Source organism: Hemibagrus wyckioides, linkage group LG07, assembly GCF_019097595.1.
Source record: "Hemibagrus wyckioides isolate EC202008001 linkage group LG07, SWU_Hwy_1.0, whole genome shotgun sequence".
Classification (NCBI taxonomy): domain Eukaryota; kingdom Metazoa; phylum Chordata; class Actinopteri; order Siluriformes; family Bagridae; genus Hemibagrus; species Hemibagrus wyckioides.
The window spans coordinates 9800837-9824568 of NC_080716.1; the positions used below are offsets into that span (position 1 = coordinate 9800837).

The 23732-nt window shown below is 37.7% G+C and overlaps 2 protein-coding genes across 2 annotated transcripts in view; both read right to left on the reverse strand.

Moving 5' to 3' along the window:
* Window position 1: 1 nt before the first annotated feature.
* On the reverse strand, window positions 2–10304 carry plxdc2a (plexin domain containing 2a). Its single transcript, XM_058394849.1, has 14 exons — window positions 10107–10304; window positions 6059–6291; window positions 5827–5967; window positions 4521–4590; window positions 4312–4434; window positions 4113–4231; window positions 3930–4029; window positions 3705–3806; window positions 3430–3511; window positions 3189–3249; window positions 2945–3095; window positions 1959–1997; window positions 557–714; window positions 2–229 (listed from the first exon to the last, which is right to left on the reverse strand). The coding sequence occupies exons 1-14, from the start codon at window positions 10285–10287 to the stop codon at window positions 2–4; spliced, it is 1788 nt and encodes a 595-aa protein (XP_058250832.1). The 5' UTR covers window positions 10288–10304.
* A 957-nt stretch (window positions 10305–11261) lies between these two features.
* si:ch211-106h4.4 (MAM and LDL-receptor class A domain-containing protein 1) overlaps window positions 11262–23732 on the reverse strand; it is a 28671-nt gene continuing 16200 nt past the window's right edge. Inside the window, exons 26-51 of the mRNA XM_058394841.1 lie at window positions 23579–23657; window positions 23288–23452; window positions 22633–22758; window positions 22021–22236; window positions 21792–21911; window positions 21358–21510; window positions 21039–21118; window positions 20684–20854; window positions 20400–20579; window positions 20151–20259; window positions 19920–20039; window positions 19613–19712; window positions 19015–19177; window positions 18578–18695; window positions 17508–17651; window positions 17229–17416; window positions 16973–17138; window positions 16173–16391; window positions 15767–15945; window positions 13734–13965; window positions 13460–13619; window positions 13246–13360; window positions 13034–13151; window positions 11680–11779; window positions 11520–11589; window positions 11262–11400 (exon numbers count right to left, since the gene is read on the reverse strand). Of these exons, the coding sequence (XP_058250824.1) occupies window positions 11386–11400; window positions 11520–11589; window positions 11680–11779; window positions 13034–13151; window positions 13246–13360; window positions 13460–13619; window positions 13734–13965; window positions 15767–15945; window positions 16173–16391; window positions 16973–17138; window positions 17229–17416; window positions 17508–17651; window positions 18578–18695; window positions 19015–19177; window positions 19613–19712; window positions 19920–20039; window positions 20151–20259; window positions 20400–20579; window positions 20684–20854; window positions 21039–21118; window positions 21358–21510; window positions 21792–21911; window positions 22021–22236; window positions 22633–22758; window positions 23288–23452; window positions 23579–23657 (3606 nt within the window). The 3' untranslated portion in view covers window positions 11262–11385. The remainder of the gene's footprint in view (window positions 11401–11519; window positions 11590–11679; window positions 11780–13033; window positions 13152–13245; window positions 13361–13459; window positions 13620–13733; window positions 13966–15766; window positions 15946–16172; window positions 16392–16972; window positions 17139–17228; window positions 17417–17507; window positions 17652–18577; window positions 18696–19014; window positions 19178–19612; window positions 19713–19919; window positions 20040–20150; window positions 20260–20399; window positions 20580–20683; window positions 20855–21038; window positions 21119–21357; window positions 21511–21791; window positions 21912–22020; window positions 22237–22632; window positions 22759–23287; window positions 23453–23578; window positions 23658–23732) is intronic.

Below are 23732 nucleotides of genomic sequence, written 5' to 3' on the forward strand. Positions count from 1 at the left end.
GTCAGCGATGTCCCACAGCAAGGAATCTTTCTTTTTGGTCAGGCACAATGAAGCCATCTCTTTGGTCTGTTGTAATTGAGCTCTCTCGTCGGTCTGTTATAATGAAGCTGTCTTTAGGCTCTATTAAAATGAAGCCTTCTTTGTCTCGTCCCATAGCCTCCACTTCAGCATAGGCTGGGTGGCCAGAACCCCGCCGAAACTTCATCACAGGCCAGTGTGTTGGCCGTCTCTGAATACGCAGGAATATTGAGTTAAACAGAGTGGTTTTACACAGGAAAAGTGAAATGTGCATAATAGTTAAGGTACTGTACTATTAAGGTAAGGTACTGTTTACTACCTGCTAAACCCTTGCTGCTGAATCTGCTACACTCTCAACTGCTTTGCTAAATGCTTGAATTACATTTTGTCCACTTTGTATGTCACTGGAGATTAAAGTATTGACCAAATAAACAAGTTTAAAAACTGCATCTAGTCTTGGCCATTGACATAATTTGTAAATATGGAAGAAATAATAATAATAGTAATAATAATAATAAAAAAGTTCTTATGTACTGACCTCGATGAAGAAGAGGCTGGCACTGGAGGTAGGATGGTGGTACATGTAGACTGTAGCCAGTACTGCAGCCACCATCAACAGCACAATGAGGAGGACGCTAATAAGCAGACCAGTCTGCATCCTTTCACTTTGCTCACCTGCCCTCCCTGCCTCAGAGGCTGTCAGAACAAACCATCAAATAATCCTAGTGTACATTGTGTCATTATTATTATTATTATTATTGTTATTATATATATATATATACAAATACATATATATACAAATACAATTGAACGAGGAAATACATATAAATGAAATAGCAAATCCCCAGCAATAATATAAAGGGAGGCATATTAATGGATTGCTGACAAATTGAGCCATTCTTTTGGTGTGTACTGTATTCAGTCTGAAATACGAACAGATCTAGAACATTCATTCATCTATTAAAAAAGTAATAATAATGTATACTTATTTTGCTGATAATGCTGAGAATTCATTCAGTTTGTCTTTCCTACTTTGATCTTACCACAAAGTCATGTATGTGGTTTGTAGTGATTATATGATGTTGGTTTTTACAGTAATTTCTACCATCCACCAATCTACCACTATCACTTTGTCCCATCTGTCCCTTTATTTACCTCACCTCAAACATGGTGATAGACTCCTGATGATTTCTTGATTTTTCAGTTACCCGTGCATTCTTGGTGCACTGCACTCATCACTCAGTCTATATTTTGAGAGGTGTTATACTCTAGTTGAGCTCCATTTCTAACATCTAACAACTTTGTGATATCAGCAACTAGATTGGTCGAGTGGGTTTCCCTTATCATCCTGCCCACTCATTACTGAGCTTTGGAAGTTAGTGGAGTGCAGGTGTATAGTCCACTTTGATGGTTTTGGAAAAGCAAGGGCAATTCTTTAGTTTCTGCTATACATTGAAGACATTTGGGTTTGAGATTGAAAGATGAATAAGATGATAGACTCAGCTTTCATTTCCTGATATTTACATTTACTTGTTTTACATAACTTCTAATATGGCACCTTTGGTGAAAGACCACCTATTTGAGTAGATGAGCAAAAGTATAGGAACAGACCTTAAAGTGTTAAAAATCAAACAAATAAACAAGAGACCCACTGACATCACCAGACTGCTGCAGCCTTCTTCCAGGCTTGTTCTATAGCTTGTGTCTGTTATTGTTTGCTTGGAGTTTCTCCATTCCGCCTTCCATTTTTATCCCCTTGGCATGAAAGCTGCTCAAGTGGCCTCAAACATAATTATCCTCACTGAGAGCAACTCACCCTGACCAACAGGCATGCCTCTTTCACAACATTCCTCTCTAGGAAAAACAACTCCTCCTCTTTTTTATAAGTTTTTATAATACAACATAATATAATTTCTTTTCCAGTTCAGTGAGACACTTACATCTAGCTTCAGTCAAAGGAAGTGCAATCTTCGTCCCTTCTGCAAAGAAAAAACAAAATAAAACAAAACATTAAGTAACTGACTCATTTTTATCTCTAGTATCTAGCATTTTAGAGTGAAAGGGAACCTTATATATGATATATATAAAATTGCATTCCATCTATTTTACGTCCACCACTCCATTTTAATTTTACAGGCCCAACTTTATTAAAGGAAAGACTTGGCACTTGGCCTCATGGACTGTGAAGTGGAGATGATGTAAGCTACACTGTCACTGCTTGGTAGATTTACAGTCTTGTTATGTTGGATGCGGCAGACTGAATGTATGAGTAAGACTTTGTAGACATGATATACAGCCTTGTGCTTCAGGCTGCTGGCCTGGTAAACAGTAGGGTTGGTTCCACAGGCTTATTCTTTGTACTTGCTTTTATACATTATTCATTCTGTACAGCCATGTCACACATAGAGTGACCTCCATAATTATTGGTACTTTGGTTATCTGTATTCAATCTATATATGTATATAAACAGAATAATTATACATGCAATAAATGATCGTTTAAACTTGAAAATAGAGGGACATTAAGTTTTATTGAGTAGGTATTTCAGTTTCTATTCTACTAAATGTACATTTCAAAATATTTAGCCCTCTTACAATGAACATTTATTGATGAAGACTAAAATTAAGTAAGGTTGAAAGGCACTTGGTCCAGTAGTTTTAGTAGTCTGTTTGGTTCATCATGTTGCCAAGTCCTAACCTACTCACAGAGTCAAGCAAGAAATTTGATATTTTTCACTGTAGACAATCCCTTTTTGCTAAAATAAACAAAAAGAATGTTTGATGTTATTTGTATAAGATCCTGTCCATCATATTTGTTTGTATTATTATTATTTTAATATTCATATGAGCGTAAGGTTTTACCTGACTGGAACATTGTGAAATAAATAAGTATTGTTGCATTCTTGGTAAGATTTAACTCTACTCACGCTCAGCAGAGACTGTGGTTAGACGAGTATTTGTGGATGAGACAGTGCTGATGATGCTGCTATCTCTGCTGGGCTGAGCTGTGGCTGTAGAGGCTGCTGTGTTATTGACTGCAGGTCCAGTGCTTTCAGCATGTGGTTTGCAGCTCTGGTTCTTTTTTGTGTAAATGCATTAGAATGTAGTTACTAGTAATTGTAACAACAGTAACAGAGGATGATGTTTGTGACAGTGTTAACATTTAATTACCTCATCCAAACAACCACTGTCAACCCAATCTTGACGACTGCGGTCAAAACCACTGGAACATCTGCACACCAGACATAAAATTTCTTTAAACTTTTATGAATAAGTACACAATATCAGTTCTTGACTCTGTGTCATTATGACCACACTTTCCTCCAAAATAGTTTTTTATCCATCTTTCTATGGACCATTTTTGGCAGTTGTAGGTTGTAGGTAAAAGAAAATGGGTACAAGTGAATGGCACCTTCGTAGGCGGCTGCACCAGCTACAGTTGAAGCCAATGCGAGCTGTACCACAGCTGTCACAGCTGGAGAACTGCAGGCAAGCTAGTACATTTGGGATGAACAGGAAACAGTGGCATAATTTAACACAGAGGTGACAAAAGGGGAAGAACATTCTGGTTCACTCACACTAAACAAATAAATACACATCACTAAACTGAGAAAAATGACACGATGGACATGACGGTCTTAAAGATAGAAAAAAGACTGATCTCATTTAGCTGTGAGAGAGACTCACTCGGAAGAGGCAGCAACACAATCACAGTGGAGTTGGTAATTTTGGATTTCAACAGCTCAACTCGATGGTACTCATATATTGTTCTCCTTCGGATGTCGACATCTGTTGAAATACAAGGGTTTTTAGAGCTGTGTGTCTGAGTTCATACATTAATATATTTTTTTTAAACAGAATGAAAGGCTGACTTGGCATGCAACTTCTTTCTTTAGTAATGACAAATTGTACCTGGAATCTGATGAATCTTATGAAGCACCACAAATGCATCAGAAAGGCCAACTTTCACTGGGTGATTCTCTGATCTAATCTCACTGACATCAACAGGAATCTGAGAAGTAAGTTTAAACAGCATTAGCAAAACAGTACCTTTCTGCCATTTTTTATTGCCTTGAAAGTCACACAGTTCCAAACCTCTTTGTACGCAAAGGTGATCCTGCCATCACTGTGCAGTGAAGCCTGGAAAGTGAAACTGCCCAAATGTGGGTCGTCCTGGAGGTAAACATGGTCCCACTGCACAATAAGAGCTGTGCCTGTGAACCAGAGAGATTAGCTACAATTTCTAAGAAATGTGGTTGGAAAAGCCTAGAATATGTGCAGTGCTCCACTGTACCATTATCAGAGTAAATGATGGTAGAATTTGGGGAAATACTTGGGTCGAAGTTAGCCATAAGTGGAGCAATGTACTGAGTGGCTGTCAGCATCTTATGGATCATGTCTCCTGTGTAGAGAAAACCTGTGGACATAGGGAGATTCTTCACAGTAATTTACTAGAAATAAATCTTTATAGTATGTTTATTTAGGACATTGTTAAGAACTCACCACCAGTAGTCACTGTTATCTCTTTCAGTAAATGTCCATAATAAGGAAACTCAAAGGACAAGTTCACAGTCTGTAAAACAATAACCAAATTTTTTATCCATTCAGGGTAAACAGGGAAAGTCCTTCAGAAAGCAGTATGTTTGTCGTGTTGTGGATATACGAAGTTAATCTCAAGCAGAAGTCAATCATGCACTGTCAAAATACATTTTCATGAAAGAATATTCAACCTCATAGTAGAAAAAAACTAGGAATGTGGAAACCTTTTGTTTGATTTCTAAAACACTATACTACTATGTCTAATCACAATTTGCTAAAAATACATTAGTCTGATACAGTTTATGCCACTTTACATTTAGCCAAGTAGATGTAAATAATCACCGAACACAAAGATATTAGTCCCAGAATCTGGGTCTACTGCTAACAGTATGTGAAAGAATATAGCCGTAACGATAAAGGCAGAAAGGTGTATAACTCAATTTTGATCAAGAAACCATGCAAACAGCTGATATACACCAATGTAAACCTTGCCATGTGTTAAAGGTTTAACTCTCGTTTACAACCGTAGTTATGACTGAATTATGTGCTGAAAAAAATAATAGAGCCTTATAGAACATATAGGTTTTTTTGGCACCGGATTAAGGACAACCTATTGCACACAAGTCAGGAGTGTTTCTTATCTGGGTAACTTGAAACCTTTGATTTAAGATGCTTGGGTTTTCTGTGGGGTTTTCCTCCAACTGACCCTACATATTTTCTTTCAAGTAACTCACTATAAAAAAAAATTAAATTAAATTAAAAAATGAAATGTCTGAAGACACTGAAATGTCTTAGATAATTACCATTTTAGGTACAGCAGACCCATATTAGACTCAGCTCTGAACTCCACTATTTATTAAGAGGTTCTTACCAATATACAGTTCCCTCTAAAAGTACTGGAATGGCAAAGTCAAAGTCAAAGAAGCTATATTGTCACTTCAACCATATATAGCTGATGCAGTACACGGTGAAATGACACAACGTTCCTCCTAGACCAAAGGTGCTACACATAACAAGACAAAGTACAGTGACAAACATAGGGCTAAACATATAGATAAAGTTAAACTTTATTTATTTATTGGCAAGACCAATTCTTTTGTTTTTATATAGACGGAAGATATTTGGGTTTGAGATCAAAAGATAAATATGTGATGAAATATGTCACAATTTCCTGCTATTGAAATCTATATGTGTTAAATAACTTGGCACCTTTAATAGCAGATCATCCAAGCAAAAGTACTTCAGTTAATAATGGGATTTGTGGCCATACCAAAGCTTGCCTGTGGGTATTGGAAAGAACTCCATGAACCTTTCCTTCATCCATCTGTTTCAAATTCACCCATAAGTCCTTGCCTGCAACATCTGTGGTCTGGTAGATTTTGGAAATGTAGTAGATATGATCGATGTCTTGCTGTCAGACAAGAGAAGGCATACAGTATACTATATGTAAGTAAAACAAATGTAAATCCAAGGCGTTTTCAGTTACAAAAGTAAGATAATACCTCAGTGTGGGATCTGTTGATGTGGTTTTTATTAGTTAAAACTTCATGGTGCTGTTCAGTTCCAGACCTCCCATGCTCCTGATAATGCCCATGTTCCTGAATATGACTGGCCCAAGCATGACTAGGCTGTGTGGAGGAGGGCAGCCCACTCTTTTCTTTCTCTTTTTGGATTTTCAGTCCAATTGCTGCACTCTGCCTTTCATGAATGGCCTCAAATTCTGCATGGGTCACTGCTGAAAAATAAAGAATTACATTCATATGGTACTATTTGTTCCATTTCAGTCTTAGTTCGTAGGCATGCTTTCTACGTGAAAAAAATTCAGTACATTTTAAAAGTTACACTTCTCTGATTTTTGTGTTCTGATTAATTCACTACCATTTTGCGTATATTTGGTGGCTGTAGGATAGGAATAGCTACAAGGGCATGCAGGGTCTCCTGATTCTACTTAATACTCCTAATAAAACTGTAGACTGTGGACAAATTGTATAGTATACAGTCCAACAACAAAAAAGGGCATATAGGAAACTTTCACAGATGCATCTATATACAGCATTGTCAAACCTTTGCCAATCACCTTGATTTTAACAAGTCATATTTCACATGATTACAATATGTGATATAAATCAGCCAGTCTGAACTGAATGTGCTACTGGATTGTAGCATTTGTCCAGTGGCTGATATTCTATCATTCTCATACACAACAATTTTAAGGATTTAAAGAATCGTGTGCAAAGCAACAATAACCAGTACTTGGTAATCTTGTAAACAAAATATGTTGTGGATCACAGAGGTCAAAGAAAAAAATAATGCTGAAAATCGTTTAAGCAAACAGACAGGCCACAACCAAGCAAATCATAACCGAATTCAACATCAGTGTGCAGAATGTAGTCACAGAATGTACTCTGGAATTGCCCCACCTACTGGAGGATGGGCTAGATCAGTGTCAGAGAACAACAAAACATCGCCAATGGGCATCAAACCTGAGCAAAATGTTGGACTGACTGACATTGCAGGGTTATTCTGTTTGGTGTCAAGAAAATATGTGGCAGAGTGACGATATGGGGAATGGTTTCTAGTCACAAATTAGGACACACACAGTGAAAAATATTGCAACATCTTTGAGATTTGAAATTTTGCAGGAACTGCACAATAGTGCAACATTCATGGAACACTGCTATGTGGTACAACATGGGATAGCATAGCACAAGAGTCATGCTACATTGCTGTATATTAAAACATGGTCTAGTATCAAAACCAAACAAATTCATGCTGAGACAAAGTACTAATCTAATAAACTGTGGAATTATTTCTTAGCACAATCCTTGTCAATACTCAGATATATATATAAGTGAGATTCATAATGTGTGTGTGTATCTGTTTTGACTAAAATCCAGATCATATGAATGACTTTGTTACATTCTTCCAGGGGCAAATCGTCTACTTTTCACAAGAAAGAGTGAAACATACTTTGCATTCCCCATAGTGGCAGGTGGATTGGTAGGACCTTATACAGGCCAGTGGTAATATTGTAATAGGGATATATTCAACTTTGTTGTGATATTTTGTGAGAGGATGTATATCTATAATATATAGTTGTTTGAAAAATGAACTTTGCAACTAATAGTGAGGTGAGTATTAATACTAGGTAAGTATCCTGTAGAGGAAACTTGTCTCCAACACAATAGGGACTCTTGGTCTCTTTAACTTTCTGAGAATGTGAACAATGCAGGGTGCCTAATCTCTTTTAAAAAACACTGCTATGAGCTTAAGAACTCAGCATTTCAAGCATTTGTGCTAGAGGTATAGCTTTCTATATTATTTCCTGAGCTGCTATGACATAGCCATCAGTCTGCCCACTGCTTCAAGAGGCCAAACCCCAGGGCACAAATAGCTTGGCATTCCACACCATTCCATTCATATGTTGCAATGTGTCCAACCTAGGGAAGTGTCACAACCCCTAATGAGAGCATAAATATAAACCAAGGTCTTGTTTGTCCTTTTCAGAGCCCTGAGAAGACCACTGCAGTTTGAATGTTGAATGCATACAATAGGCCACAAGGCCAGTCATCAGCTAATCTTTTATCCCAGAAGGTTGTTTGAGTCCACTAGCGGAAAAAACACTCAAAAAACACACTCATGGAATTGACTCACCATTGGCAAAGTGCTATGTGTGCTTGGTTGAATTGTGCAGATTCTTTGAGAGCGTGAAATCGATAGAAATCACACTGAGCAATGGGGCCTAGTCTGTGGCTTCACAAAATAGTTAACATCTGATAGGTTTACATATGCCAAGGAAGAGCTTTAAAGACATTGACTACAGTCTTTCCTCTGCACAACAAAATATGTTCTACCATGAGTCTACACTTTTGATTATGCCTTAAACGGAATGGACACATGACAGGGTTGGAATTTGCAAAGTCTGGGCCCTGAACGCCAGAAACACCTGGTCTGATGTCCTTGTCTGTCATATTAGTGGGGTTCTGCTAGTTGGTGGTCAACCAACAGCTAGGTTAAGGGTGCCCAAGTGTCTGACAGGAATCTGACATCAATGTGACATTAGTCTCTTGTGGTAGATAGCCAAGGTTGTGGTTATCTGGCCAGTCCATTCAGCTGTGCTGATGTCTGATTCAAAAACCTCTTTCCAAGACCTCTCAAGGCCAAGATAGTCATTGGCAGGGCATGTCCAACTGGTTGTCCCAAACTGTTTGTAGTCTGCCAGCAGTACCCAAGGGCTAAATCATTCTTATTTCCAGACACGACTGCATAGTTCACTTCAAGAAAGACTGTGCTTTCATAACTCAGAATCAAAATTGAATTCTGCCAGCTGGGTACATATCTCTGTATAATTAACATAGGATACATTTAAACTGAAAACACTTTCTTTAATATAATCAAAGGCAGTGGAAACATTCCTGGTGATCATCTCTGGCTTCCACAGCGGTAATCACTCTAAGCCACTGATGCTCATAAACTGTGGTGGTTAACCTTAAGGGATATGCCTCATGCCCACCACATTAGAATAATTGTTCTTGTTTATTGATTTCAGCTCAGCAACTTCCGACACCAGGCCATTCCTATGCTTTATGACTAGCAGACCTTTTGTGCTTTGGCACGCAAGTACGATTTGACTCAATATTTGAGGTAAAATCTTCCAAATGAGCAATGTGTGGTTCACGTGTGGTGCTCTGGATGGTTGTGCGGTGTGTGTATGTGTGTGTGAGAAAAAGCGAGAGAGCTCCATATGCCAAGAAATGCTGCCCTTTGCAATAAATGATAGATAAAGATTCTATGTAAATTAATCTACAATTACTAGTAGGAGATATGCAAAAAGAAATCATAAGAGATTAATATGTTATTGCTGACTTCGAATGACAGGTCACCTGTAGCTGTTACTGTAATCACAAGCTGTTACACAAATTGTTGCAAGGTAAGAAGAATGAAGACGACAGATACCCATTGACATTATCATGTTTATTGTGGTAAAGTTCTAGACATGTGCATACAAGGAAACAATGTATCCAGGTTTAAAACTCTGCCCCTTGCAGTTACGAGGTGTGGAATAAAAACAGACATATCTAAAAGTGTTGGGGACAAAACCAGGCACAAGTCAAAAGAACAAAATAGAAATATAATGGGGAGAAAACATTCCCATATAAAATGGGAGACATATCGAAAAAAATCTGTAGACAGAAAAGTGCTACGGATAGAAATGGGCATATCAAAATACCGTGTGGACGAACCTGGGGCTTATAAAAAGTGTTTGGGATAAAACCAGTCACATCAAAATCAGACATATGAAAAAACCGATGGGGCTGTGTCTCTTGCTGTCTCTATTATACCTTTAATAATCCTACAAAATCTGCAAATGTTACTTAACAAGCCAAATTAGTTATTTTTTTTAGCAATTACTCCCTTACTCTGTTGCTATGCAAGTATATATCATGTCTATAGACAGGATGAATAATAATAATAATAATAATAAAAAAAAAATCAATTAAACTTATTGCCTTCTACACAAATGCAAACTAAATTCAGTCATATACTCACCAGTTTTTGACAGCACCTCTTCAATGGTAAGCCTCATCTGAATGGCTGCGAACAGCCCAAGAAACACGTTGAATCTTGTTGCCATTTCCAACACGGACAGCTCAATAATCCTGAAACTGTGCGTTGAAACAGCACCTTTGAGGAGCTCTAACTCCGTTAGATCTGCAGCTCGGAGTGGCATCAGCAGCACAGGAGAGTGTTTCCGTCTGACACTTGCTCACATACACAGTGCCTACATACAGCTCAGACAACCAACTACTGATTAAACCAAACAGGGATGGTCAGACTACTGCCAGCCGGTATGGACTTATATCGTCAAACAGATTTTTATTTAGACTGTGAGCCGATTCAACCTATTTTCAACGACAGCAAAACCTTTTTTTTAATCATTTTGGAAATGTAGTTTGGCTCTTTTTGTTGTGGCATCCATCTTAAACTGTAATAGCTGTTTAGTGTCCTGAAATATAACTCTACTGGAGATCTCTGTAAACGTTTCTTTCCCAGCATGGCTATCTGAGCTCTTTGGTCAGGTCATGTAACAAATGAGAAATTCTGAAACTTTCCTTCCATGAGTAATGATTTATGTCGTCTCTAGACACTTTTAATTATTAGGCATCAGAACCACAATCCCCATATCAGTTTAGTATAGTGGTATAAGTGTTTCCTGAACATTAATGGCCAGCCCTGTGTCAGCACTATGAAATAAATGACCATTTCTTTAGTGTTTTATTCAATATAACCATTCATCATAAAATCCAGACATCCCAAATCCACAGATTTATTCTAATGCTAAATATTTTCTATTTTCTAATCACCCCATTGCACATTTTCCATGTTGATGCTGTGGTGTGTGTGTGTGTGTGTGTGGGTGTGTGTGTGTTGGCTCACTGGTGAGGAAATTGGTTCTTGTGAAGAATGAGAGGATTAGGAACGTGTGACATGTCTCACATGGCTGAGAGACCCAGTAGTCAGGGAAAGATCTGTTCCGGATGATTACTGTCTAGGACAGAGTTGGGGTCATTCCCATTGCAGTTTGGTTAGTTCCAGATGTTTCACATATTTCCATGTGGAATCAAGAAATTTGCTTCTTCCTCCTGAATCACAACTAGATCTTAGATTGAATTGACATCTGCTGGTCCTTTATTAGAGCTTTACTCACGGAGTATTATAAAACAAAGGAGTCAGAGAAGAATACAGTTTGTCATTGAATTATTAACAGTGAGAATGGATGTTTCTTCTGGCTCGGTCTGCTTCATTTTATAAAATTGTTTTCCACCCTTCAAGACTCTGAATCCTGGAAAAGAATAATTATCCACATTAGAGACACACAGTATAGACTATCAAGTTCAATTTATAGAAAAAAAACTCTTTTGAATAAAAAACTATATGACCAAAACTGCAGAAATTGCATACCTCTATTTCACAGTCATCAATATCATAGACTGCATTTCTTCCCATAACTTCATGTTCAGTAGCAAAATCTCTGTTAATATATGAGTACAAAGTATTCAAGTCCATTATCTCCTTTATAATAATTTTTAGCATTCTTAACCTTTACCATCCTGGCACACACCTGTTTAAGCGTCTCCTCTGTAGCATGTACAGGGTGCTGCAGACTATGACTATCACCAGTAACGTTACTGTCACTGCAACTGCCACTCCTGTTCCTACTCCTGAAACATAACCCACACGGTAAACAGGTGAGTATATACACAATAGGGTCCAGCAGTCTACTACTTGTTTTTTTCAGCTAATCATTTGGTCCACATATTTTGATTTGGCACAGGTTTGGCACAGGTTTTATACTGGAAGTTAACTCTTCAGTGGCTGGGTTAGCTCCCTGCCTAGGAATCAAACCCAGGCAATGGCAATGAGAGTGTGGGATCCTGCTGCTGGACCACTGGGAGGCTTCCAGCAGTCTACTACTAATAACTAGCTTTATTTCAAATTTCACTCACACATTATTAACAATCTTTTGTTTACGAAATCCTCATATGAAATTTTAGACCTTTAAAATATGTTTTCCAATCACTTTCTAAGCATGTATTAAACTACAACACAATGTTAATGTAATATGTTAACAACTAATGTGATATGGACACAAATAATGTCATCTGCAGACTATGTATATCCATATATATAAGTTTAATGTAAAAAAAAAAATTATTTCGTGAATGGAGATTCAGATTTTTGGATACTCTGGTAGTTGTACATCCAGAGCACAGGATGTTTATCCCTGTACCATCTGGGAAGAGGTTCAGGGCCATGAAGTCCCACACAAACAGACTGCATTGCAGCTTCTTTTCCAAAGTTGTAGCTGCCATTACCACATGCTGTTCCCATTCCAAAATCCCTGCAGTAATTCCCTAGTCCTCTACAGCTGTTAAGGACTAAGGACCACTTAACACTAAGCTTGCTCTTTGTTTCTATATACACTACAGTACACTTTGTATACACTACAGTTCACTTTTTCACATTATACAATGTGCAGTATGTCTCTTATGGTTTTGTACTTTGTGCAATGTGCAATATATACATCCCAATATATATTTCAATAACCAAGGCGTTGCACATATGTGCAATCATGTGTATATTTTACAATGTACTGACGATTCGCATGGTTAAATTTGGCAATGTTTTACCCCGGATGCCCTTCCTGACGCAACCATCTCTATTTATCCGGGCTTTGGACCGGCACAGAAGTCACTGGACTGTGACCCCCATGGCTAGATTTGTATATTTTACAATGTACTTTGTTTTATTTAGTCATAATTCCTCTTTTTTTGGGCTTCTTAACTAAAAAAATCTTTCAGTGTTATGTTAAAATGTCTGACATTTACCATACTAAATTTAGTTGCATTGTATACAATGATAATAAAGTAACTTTACCTTGTGGTGGTTAAGTGTTTATGGACAATATGTCTTACCATTAGAAGAAGCTTCTGTAGTAGGTAGTTCCGGGTTGCAAGAAGAGTAAGTAATCTGTATATCATCAATAGCCACATCTCCTCCAGAGGCCTGACCTTTGAGATACTCAAACACGAACTGCAGAATGAAAGGCAGTATATGCTATAAAATGATTATGACTTCATATCAAGGTGAAATCATTTATAATATGCATTTAATATGCAGTTAATACCCAGAATGGCTCTTTTTGATTAATATTCACTCTGGCACTCCACCATACATCCCCCTCATCTCCTGAGTCTGTCCAAATCAGATGTCCAAGTTTATCCCCATTATCATGCAAAGTCCTGTGAGCAAGGGAGTTAGAATTTGTGTATTAGAAGTAGTAAATATGTATTTTACTTAATTGCTCTTGGCACTATATCTTTGTGTTCATGTTGTTTTACCTGTTATTGATGTATAAATTGAGAGTCCCTACATTTTGGCCATATATGTGATACCAAAATGTAAAACACTGCTCCCTGTTGCCCGGGGGGAATATTTCACTGAGCAGCAGTGCCCTGTCTCCCCAGCACCCCACTGTGGTGTCTACATACAAATAATAACCTAGAGAAACAACAGAAGCATATTATTATATACCCATTATTATAGAAGTGTGTGAATACTAAGTGTTAGGCATTATTAGGTAATGTGTGAATACTAAGTGTTTAAAAAGCTGACCAATGGGGGAGTTGGTAGTGTGGTCAACACTTGGCCCTGTACTGGGAGCTTTAGAGTTTCCCTGATTTCGGAGCCAGTCCATATTGTCCTCAGCCATCAGATTGCGCCAGCTGCACATGTTCAACTCAAAGTCACAGTGGCCTGGACCAGTGCATGGGTAGTGTGACACCAGTACATCATCCACAGCCACAATGCTTTGCTCACTCTGTCCTTTTATCCCCTCCACTATGATCTGAAACAACAGCCAACCTTCTTAAGGACTCTCAAAGTATTATTTCTCACTGTTTTTTTTAATGCTCTTTACACAGTTAATACATTTATTTAAGTATCGATACCTGAAATTATAATCATGTAAAAGTAAGTAATCTAAATATGGTACCTGAGTAAGATTAAGAAAACATCTGGTGAAAAGATTGCTATTAGTAAAAATGAAAGATTATTTAGCAATTGCATATTTTATTTGTTACACAGAATCAGAAAACAAACAAATAAATAGATTAAATTGAAATGTGAGTATATGACAAAATTAATTTAAAATCTAAAATCCTTTAAAAGCGTTCTCCAAACCACACGCTATACACTTCAATCCACAAGCTATACACTAGGCAATTTTTCTTATCTTAAAGGTCCTGTCTAAAAGAATCCAACATAGTTCTAAAATCACATAATTTCCTCCAGTAGGTTAGGATAAAAAAAATGTAACTAGGGAATACTGTGATATGATACACTTTGCATTTCTGAAATAGGTCATCTTCGTGAGAAGTCCAAACTCTCATCCAAACTTACAATGTTTGCCTTTTTATGCTTTCCATGGCAGTAAATATAATCTACATTATATAGTTTTTATTTTTCCCAGTCAAGTGGGAAAAACTCACCCAGTTAAATTATTGATTTCACTCTGTAAAGTCCTGAATGTGAAGGTTGATCATTACATTACAGAGATTTGAGGATATGAAAGGACATGCAGAGGACAAGAAATTGTCAGGTCAACTCCCCAGCCTATAAACATGGGGCCATGAACTACAGTCCCAGTACATTCACAGTCTACTCACACACACTCACTGTTTAAAAGACATCTACCAAGCTTTTATTTGTAGATTTGTAAATTATTCTGCTTTTTTCCCCTAGTTTTTCTATTCTGGTTTTTGCTATGCTACCCTGTTTGTTGATTGCCTGACCCTCTCCCTGTCTTCGACTTTGAACTTGCATAACATTTTGGATTATTTGCTGTTTTTCATTAAACTGTCTCACCCGCATTGCATCCATCTAATCCTTTCCTTTGTCAGAACCAAATAAACTCTAGTAAAGAAAAGAAACAAAAGATCCCCTTCCAAACTGAAATCACTCAATGGGATATTTTTTCTGAAATTTGGAATGGACTGTGCTGCAGAATAATTTGGATTTATGACGAGTGAATTTAATAGTGAATTCAAGGACCTGGGTTTTGTGGAATAAATGATCTCCACTTGATCAAAACTGTCTGTTTTTCTGAAGCCACCAGTACAGATGACACCAGTATAAAGGACACACAATTTCTTTTCCCACTGGCTTTACACTGCAAAAACTGACATCTTACCAAGTGAAATTCTGTTGAATATGTTCACATTTTACTGAGAAAATCTAGTATCTAGTGTTTCCTCCGATAAGATTACAAAAAAAGAAAATTGTCAATCCTATTTTTTTTAACAGATTTTATGCTTTACATGAACGGACACAAATTCATACAGTCACATACAAAACACTAAAGAAAGCCTTCCCAGAAGAATGGCTGCTGCCACAGCTAAAAGCAAAAACAATTTAATATTATACAAATGGATTGGAATTGCTGATGTGTCCACATACTTTTGGTCATATAGTGTAATCTAGAGGGCCAGATCTAAACTTAATGTCCACTATGTCACTGGCATGCTATGAATACAACAGCTTGTATAATCACATGAACTGCCTCATCCATATTAATGTCATATGATTATAATTCCTGTAATATTGGGTTGGGCTCAGTGACCTGAAGCTAAAGTGATTAAGGGACTCACTCTGTATTCTGGACCAGTGTGGGGCAGTGGCGCCTGGGCAAATCTCCACAGCCCGCCTTGCTCTCCAGATTGACTCAGCAGCAATGAATGAGCTCCATTTGAGTTTTTTTGGTACACATTCAGCGTCCCTGTGTCTTTTCCACTCATATAAAACCACAAATGGAGACATTGGTTGTTTCCTGAAAATCAAGCACAAGATTCTTACATTATTCTTCTTATTATTCTTCTTATTCTTATTAAAGAATAGTTTTAATTCTAGTGAACTCCAGGTATATTTATCTCAAGCCCTGGAACCTGATATGATAGTGTGATTTATATTTTTACATGGACTATAACTACACACCAATTCCCAAAGGGAAAAGGACAGACTCACAGAAAGAAGGACGCTTGTTATTTCCTAGCATACCTGCGGTAAAGAGAGGAGAGAACATCCTAGCAGTGTGTCCTGATACACGGGAAGAGAAGTCCATATAGAAGTAATGTCCACTGTCTGTGTTGGTGGTGTGGTCAAAGCTCGGTTGGAATTTTGTAACTGGAGTGTTTCCTGATCCTCTAGCCCAGTCTAGATCATCATCAACTACCTGTTCCCAGTCACAGCTCCCTTCTTCAAAATCACAAAGGCCATCTGAAATGAAAATGCCATAACTTAAGCAACATAGCAACAGTTAACATCGTCACTATAGTGTTTTAAATGCAGGAAGTATAATAATATTTTCATATGTATGTATTTAAGGAACACATTAGCCACGCATATAGTCAGCTGAAAAAAGGCTAAATTTTTACCAGAACTTATTTTATTGAGAATTTGTTCAATGTGAGGGCTTTTATATTCATTCAGTGATGACGCATGGAAATATCAGTATTTGTGCATTAACTGCTGCTACTTTTGGAAAAAAAACCCCAACAATTTGACAATTTGTCAAGAAAATATTAGATTTTCTTGATTTTCACATTGAGGTCAGCCAGATTTAAAAAACTTAAATTTGTGTTTTCTGAACTAGCTGCCGTATATAGTAGAAAATGTCAAACCTTTACAATAAGCAGTTTTTTTCTCTGGCTTTCACACTAATACTAAAAATAAAGGAATAAAACATGTCTTGCTGGTGGTCACAGATCAAGATAGCATTGCTACTACATGTTTCATAGTGTTTTTAGAAAAAGGCTGTTATAAACAAAAGCAAGGATGTGAGTAATGTTCTTACGCACCTGTGTGAACACAAGCTCCTTCAGTAAGTGATAAGTCATCTATAGCAATATCTCCAGCCTCTCCACCTACTGAGGCCTCGATCAATATCTGATGAACTTCCTGTAGAATCACATGCCTCTGGGCCACATGCCACTCATTTCCCTGAGAGCCCACCCTCTGCCACACCTGGTGTTGTTGAAAGCATGCATGATCAATCCAGTTCCTATAGATGAAATATTATACAAATGTTTCTGGTAAAAATGGCTGCCATCTCACCACTGTGGACACCCTGGATTCAACAGAGTGCAGAATCATATTTAGTGAGCCCACTGTTGCTCCAAACATGTGGTACTGGATTTTAAGACAATAGCCGTTCTTTCCAGCAGGGGGGAGTACAGGAGACATCAGCTGAGCTATGCTGCCTCTTTTACCAGGAGTTGAGCTTTTAATATATAGATAATATCCTGTGAAATAACACAGCTATGAAACGACTGTTTACAAATAATAGATAATGAAAATGAATGTCTCAGATGGCAGTGCATGTGGCTGACAGACCTGTGCCGCTGGTGTGATCTCCTGCAGGGCCGGTATTGACAGTTTCAGTTGGTCCACTCTTTCTCAGCCAGTGGAATTCCCCAGTACTTCCATGCACCCAGCTACACAGGTCTTCCTCAAAGGAGCAGCCAACTGTCGACAGAGCTGGAGCACAAAAAGGACAATATGATCTCACATGATTCACTTTCAGTTCACTTATCTGTTTGAGCAGGTTGTTGTACTAATAGTAAATAATAATAGTAACAAGCCAGTCACTAATTTGCTCCTCACCTTCATCTCTCAGATGACTGACAATACAGCTTCAGCATTAAACTGGATTTACTTTGACTTACTGTCTAAATTCAAAGTTAACCAAAAGTGTTAAAGCCTCAAGCAAATGAGCAAATGTAACTGTAATCATTTTACATACAAATTAAAATAGCATATAGAAATTGTGAAGAAATGCTATTTGTTCATTTAATCGAATAAATATTTGAAAATGAAGAGATTAAGTCAAAAGGAAGACCAGGAGCACTGATTTCTTTTTTTAATGTGAAGTGCTTTTTGATCAGCTATCTAGTCACCAAAAGACGTAATATACTTATACACTTTAACCCTCTGTGAACCTGTCACAGATGAGGAAATTATGCTCTCTGAAGCAGGAGTAAAGTTTTGAAAGTTCACAAATATCCTCTATGAACCTTTACCACATTCTCTGGTGAATCCCAAGCAGACTCAGCAGTGGTGTCTTGCATTTACAAGTGAAGGTGTAGGCAGAAAACAAGAAGACATTAAACAAGAGAAAAAGATCTTCCCTTTGCAGTATTTGAGTTCCAATATATGTAATGAACTCCATAAAATAATTCAATAGTATGAAAATTGACCTGTTTATATAATTATTAACTCTACAACATTTACATTAGCAGTTTTATTTTGACCAATGGAAATGTTCCCTCCATCCACACAGCCATTTATATCTAAACTGTAGCTCATGAAAAATCAACGCAATGCAATATATGCACCAACTTAAATGAAGGCTACTTAGTGTGCCATTAGGGACACAGAGACAGTGTTTGGACTTTGACTCCCACCTGGTGGTTGATATGATGTCTCACAGTTCAGGAAGGAGATGTCATCTAGAGAGGCTCCATGATGGACAGCTTTATTATTATTGTTATGTAGTGATGTGGCCAGACTACTGAAGATGATCTGAGACAAGAAAAAAACATTCTGATAAGAACTTTTTCTATTCAGCATAACCTCAGCCTTACTGAATTGTATCTGCTTAAATTCTGATTGTGTTGATTCCTTGTGCCATTTTTCTTTTCTAGTTCATCAAATTCATCTGTTTTGCTCATTATGCAATACTTCACTCTGTATAAAACTGTACCTTCATTTTACTTTAATTGTTTATAAGATGCCCATGAAATTTAGAATGGTGATTAATCTGGCTGGAACTACCTGTGCATTTAAATGAGTATTCCTACAGACCATGGTATATATACTGTACACACACACACACACACACCTTGTAGTGCTGCAGTTGTTTTCCTATTGCTAGCTGCGCCAGGGTCCACTGCATTTCAGTACTGTTGGTGCGAGTCCAGAGTTGTGTCCTGTCATTCTTTTCATTCTGCATGAACACACTTAGACCTCTAACACCATCTTCGCCATCCAGGTGGAAATGAAACCTGAACACAGTGACAGAGCCGCATCATGTAAATGGTGGTATCTGTCTCTTACCCATTCAGTCCACTTTACATTAAAATAAAGTGCATTTTAGAGTGCATGATTAGTCTAAATGATCATCACAGTATACAGTACAATGAAACAAAATAGCATGTGAACAAGACCTTGGTGTGAAATATAAGATAATACATATAACATTTACTATATGCAAAGTGGAATAGTAAAGTATGGAAGTAAAATCTATCCAGAGTGAAGTGGACAAAGTGTTAAATGCATTTTTGGCTGGAAATCTTCTCAATAGATGCAAGGAGAAAAACACCAGCATCACTGATCACAGAATAAGCCCATGATGAATGGATTTACACCAGTTTGCATGTGGAACTAATACAGTACAATCTGAATAGGGCTAGTATGAAGTGTGGTATGAAGTTACTCACAGTAGTTGGCAGTATGGGGAGGTAGGAGGCAGTGATGGGCTCATAAACTGCACCTCATTTTCAGATGGCACTGAATTCAAATTTACATACATGTAGTGACCTGAGAAGAAGAGACAATAATAGGATTGTTCATATTACAGATGCCAAAACAAAGTAGATATCTGGGTCTGGTGTAAATAAGTATAGGTTAGTTAATAAGTATATAAGTTGTATATATAGTTGTAATGAAATCTTTGTGGTTTTGTGAAACACAGCTAGAAATATTTGTTAGATTTTTTGTGCCATTTGTGTTGAAATGTGGTATCACCTGTTCCTGTGGTGTGGTCAGTCGGTGGTTCTGTATCCTCACTAGCTTTCACTCTCTGCCACTTATTACCCTGACTTGTGCTATTCCAGTTGCAAAGTCCGTACTCAAATGTACAGGGTCCTAGAGTTACACGAACCAACAAGAGGACAAGTTAGTGTCTTTAAGAAATGCGCACAGATATCTAACTTTCTGAAAACAATAATGACTTTTTTCAGAAGAGGTCTATCTCACCAGATGACTCCTCATCTTCACCAAGAGGGCAATCTATTCTGTAATCACAATGAGCTGTAGAAGCAATGCATTTCTTCTCGTCTGACCTCCAGCAGTAAAACTCATTCTCCTAAGCAAGAAAAAATTGTAAATTAGAATTATGTACATATTATCAACAAATGACAAAAGCAGTAAAAGTTGGCTAAGCAAAACAGCAATGTAGCCTATGTCTATTCAAGGTATTTAGCAACATAACCAATTTAGTGTCACCTTGCAGGGATACTCAGTGGGTGTAGCAGTGCTCGGGGTGACTGTAGGGGGAGCTGTAGGGGGTGAGATTGGCAGCTGGCTATTTTCAGGGTCCTGAATGCAGTTTGGTGAAAAGGACACATCATCCACAGCTATGTATTCTTCATAGCTCTTGCCACTTCCATCATACCGAAATACAATCTACAAAAAATATGTAGCTTAGCATCACAAGCCTTCTAGGTCATTCCTGATCAAATAATTTGATATGAACTCAAACACATAATTAGAGCATTAATCTTTCTGACCTTGGCTTTTACTACGGAGGAGAAGATGACCTCTGTCCTTTGCCATTGAAATTCATGAGCCGTATTCTGCTGCCAGAGTGTAGTGTCCTGATCTTCACTGAGTATTGTCCGCAGTCGCATGGTCAGTCTGGTGGTGGAGTTGTTACCACGGGAAACGTGGTAAAAGGTTACCTGTGAGAATACTTGTACAATTCAGTGTTGATTCAATGTGGGAGCTAGGAGAGTGCAAAATGTGGATAGTGGGGAAAATCCAAGAAACATTTTTGGTAAACCAATATAGGACACTTATGGCTCATTCATATGTGATATATTGTGTTCATCTGACTCAGTCCTTAGCAGATAGCATTTGACTCACAGTGCAGGTGGTACTCGGGAGCAACGTGTTGGAGATGATCTCAGCTGTCTGGCTTTGACTGGCAGGGATGATGTAATGGCCTAAAAAATTATTTATTTTATGATATTTGCTTTTGATATTTGATAGCTGGTATTTCTGTACCTGCCTATGCTTCTCAACACTTAAATATCTTATAATTCCACAGTTTTGTAAATTCAGACATTCATATGGCATTCCATATTATTTCACTTATTTTTATATTCTGTTTTATGCCACACTGTTAAATTCTCAGATCTGATGAGTCAGAAGGTAATCAGTGTGTATGGATGTTGCTACATACCCGCTGCTATGTTGCGTGTGTGATCTCTGGGTGGTCCGAGTTGTGGCCATGCCCTCTCTCCTCTATTCAACATCCATCTGTCCTGTTTCTCACTAAACTCCCATAAGCACATGCCCTGCTCAAAACTGCAGCGCTGCTTGAAAGCCTGTTCATCTGTCCATGGACACATAGCACAATTAAAATAAATTTGTCTGTAAAAGACCTGACAGGCATATTTGTTCACGTTTTAATACTCTCATCCAGTTCACTTTAATATACCTTATAGAGTAAGGTCAATACCTTAAACTTGAAGATGTTTCATTACTCATCTACTGTTCATAATTATTTCAGAATTAAACTGCTAAATCCTCTTGTATTAGTTGTGAAATATAAAAGGTCCTTAAGATAGTATTGAATTGCTCAAAATCCCATAGATAAAAAGGTTGGCCTCGTACCACATAATGCTTCATCACTGCCATCTCCACAGTCATCACTGAAGTCACATATTTTCCTCACATCCACGCACACACGATTGGAGCATGTGAATGTATTTGGTGAACATGACTCCTGAGGCTCTGAAGGACAGAGAGTTGTTAAGGGGGCTTGATAAACAGACGGATAGATTTCTGTCATCACCTAGGACTGTTAGCTGTGAGCCATTCCAAATACTGATCTAGTTTGTACCTGGGAGAGAGCAGTTTATGAAAGCGATGTCATCTATAGCAATGTCACCAAGCTCACTAAAGGTCCTGGTGGCTTCAAAAATTATATTAAAGACTTGATGAGTTCGACCAACTGCCACTTCTGCTCTCTGCCACTTGTCTCCATGATCACCAGATTTCCACCATATGGGTGTTTTTCTTAGGCCCTCCTGAAGGAATACGTTTAACTCGCCAATTCCTGCGGGTAGGACAAATCACAAACACTCTATTACAACTAAGAAACAACTCCACTACTAATGCATTTCCATTACATCACACCAACTCATCTATCATCTCATCTCATAAACCTATCTCTAAAGGTTTCATCAAACAAACATTAAATCTTGAGGCAAAAGACGTAGACGTTGAGCTTGGGTTACTATGTACGAGAACATTCCTATGTTCACCCCATACAGTGTCGGTTTCTTCTCACCTCCCAAAAATCTGCTAATAGGTGACCTGCCCATATGTGTGTAAGTATATGGCTGTATGGTTCCTATATAGACTGACCCTGACCAGAATAACGTGGCTGATGAGTGAATGAATGGCCATAGGCATGTGTCTCCTTTGATGTGAACTATGGTGTTTATCTTACCTTCCCCATACATATGATAGTAGAACTCAAGCACACACTCGGTGCTGGCTTGCCTCATAGCCGGACTCTGAAGAGCAGCATAGCTGTTCTGGTCTCCATTACTGGCCTCTACTGCCATATACCAGCCTAACAACACAGAAAATCAGAGTAAGCACATTATGATCACTTAAAGCACAGTAAGGCTGAGTGTCTGGTTAGATATAAACATGTGAAGTGGGGAAAATAATAGAAAGGTGTCACTTTACAGATCCCCAGCTATTTTTTTTACATGAAAAGGGAAAAAATGTAATAACAACAACAACAACAACAACAATACTACTATTACTACTACTACTACTACTAATATTAATAATAATAATAATAATAATAATAATAATAATAAGTGAATGAGAAAGAAAGAAAAAAGAATGAAAGAAAACCAGGAGACACCTTTTATTTGGCAAATATACCAAACACAAATTCATGATGTTAAGTTGATTAATTAATCTTAATTCCTGACTGCTGCCAGTAGTCATAAGGACACACATCACATTTAATATGGCTTGTCTCTGTACTTGTCTTTGTGGATTATATGAAGATAAATGTTATACTTTTGTTTAAAACATTTTTTTAACATGTTGTTTACCACATTTATAAAGCTACTTGAGTGACTTACCCAGTTCTGTGCCTGTAGTATGATCAACTGTGGGTCCAGTGTTAGCTGAAGCTGTTCCGTTGCGGTCCCGCTGCCAGGAAAACTGTCCCACACTCACATCTTTCCACTCACAGCTATCCGTCTCAAAATTGCACCCAACAAATACCCCACTCACCACAGTTTCCTCTGTATTGGACAGATTTTTTTTTTCAAAATAACAAGTACAAATTCTCTAAAATTAAATTTGATCTTATTTTGTATTAGCATTAGTCTCTTTTCTAATATACAATTGTTAAAAAAAATGTGCCCTACCTGTACACTGCCCTTCTGTAACTGTTATGTCATCCACAGCAATAAATCCTCCTTTTCCAGACTCAGCATCTAAAACAATCTAAAAGAGGTGACTTCTAAAATGTTATCTTTTAAAATGTCATAGAATTTAAACTCATTGGACACTTTTATATGA

Coding starts and splice junctions, on each gene's coding strand:
- plxdc2a (XM_058394849.1), bottom strand. CDS start 10,287: ATGCCACTCCGAGCTGCAGATCTAACGGAGTTAGAGCTCCTCAAAGGT. Junction 4,435..4,520: donor GATAACAGTGACTACTGGTG/GTGAGTTCTTAA, acceptor CTATGTCCACAG/GTTTTCTCTACACAGGAGAC. Junction 3,096..3,188: donor ACAGTGGTTGTTTGGATGAG/GTAATTAAATGT, acceptor TACACAAAAAAG/AACCAGAGCTGCAAACCACA.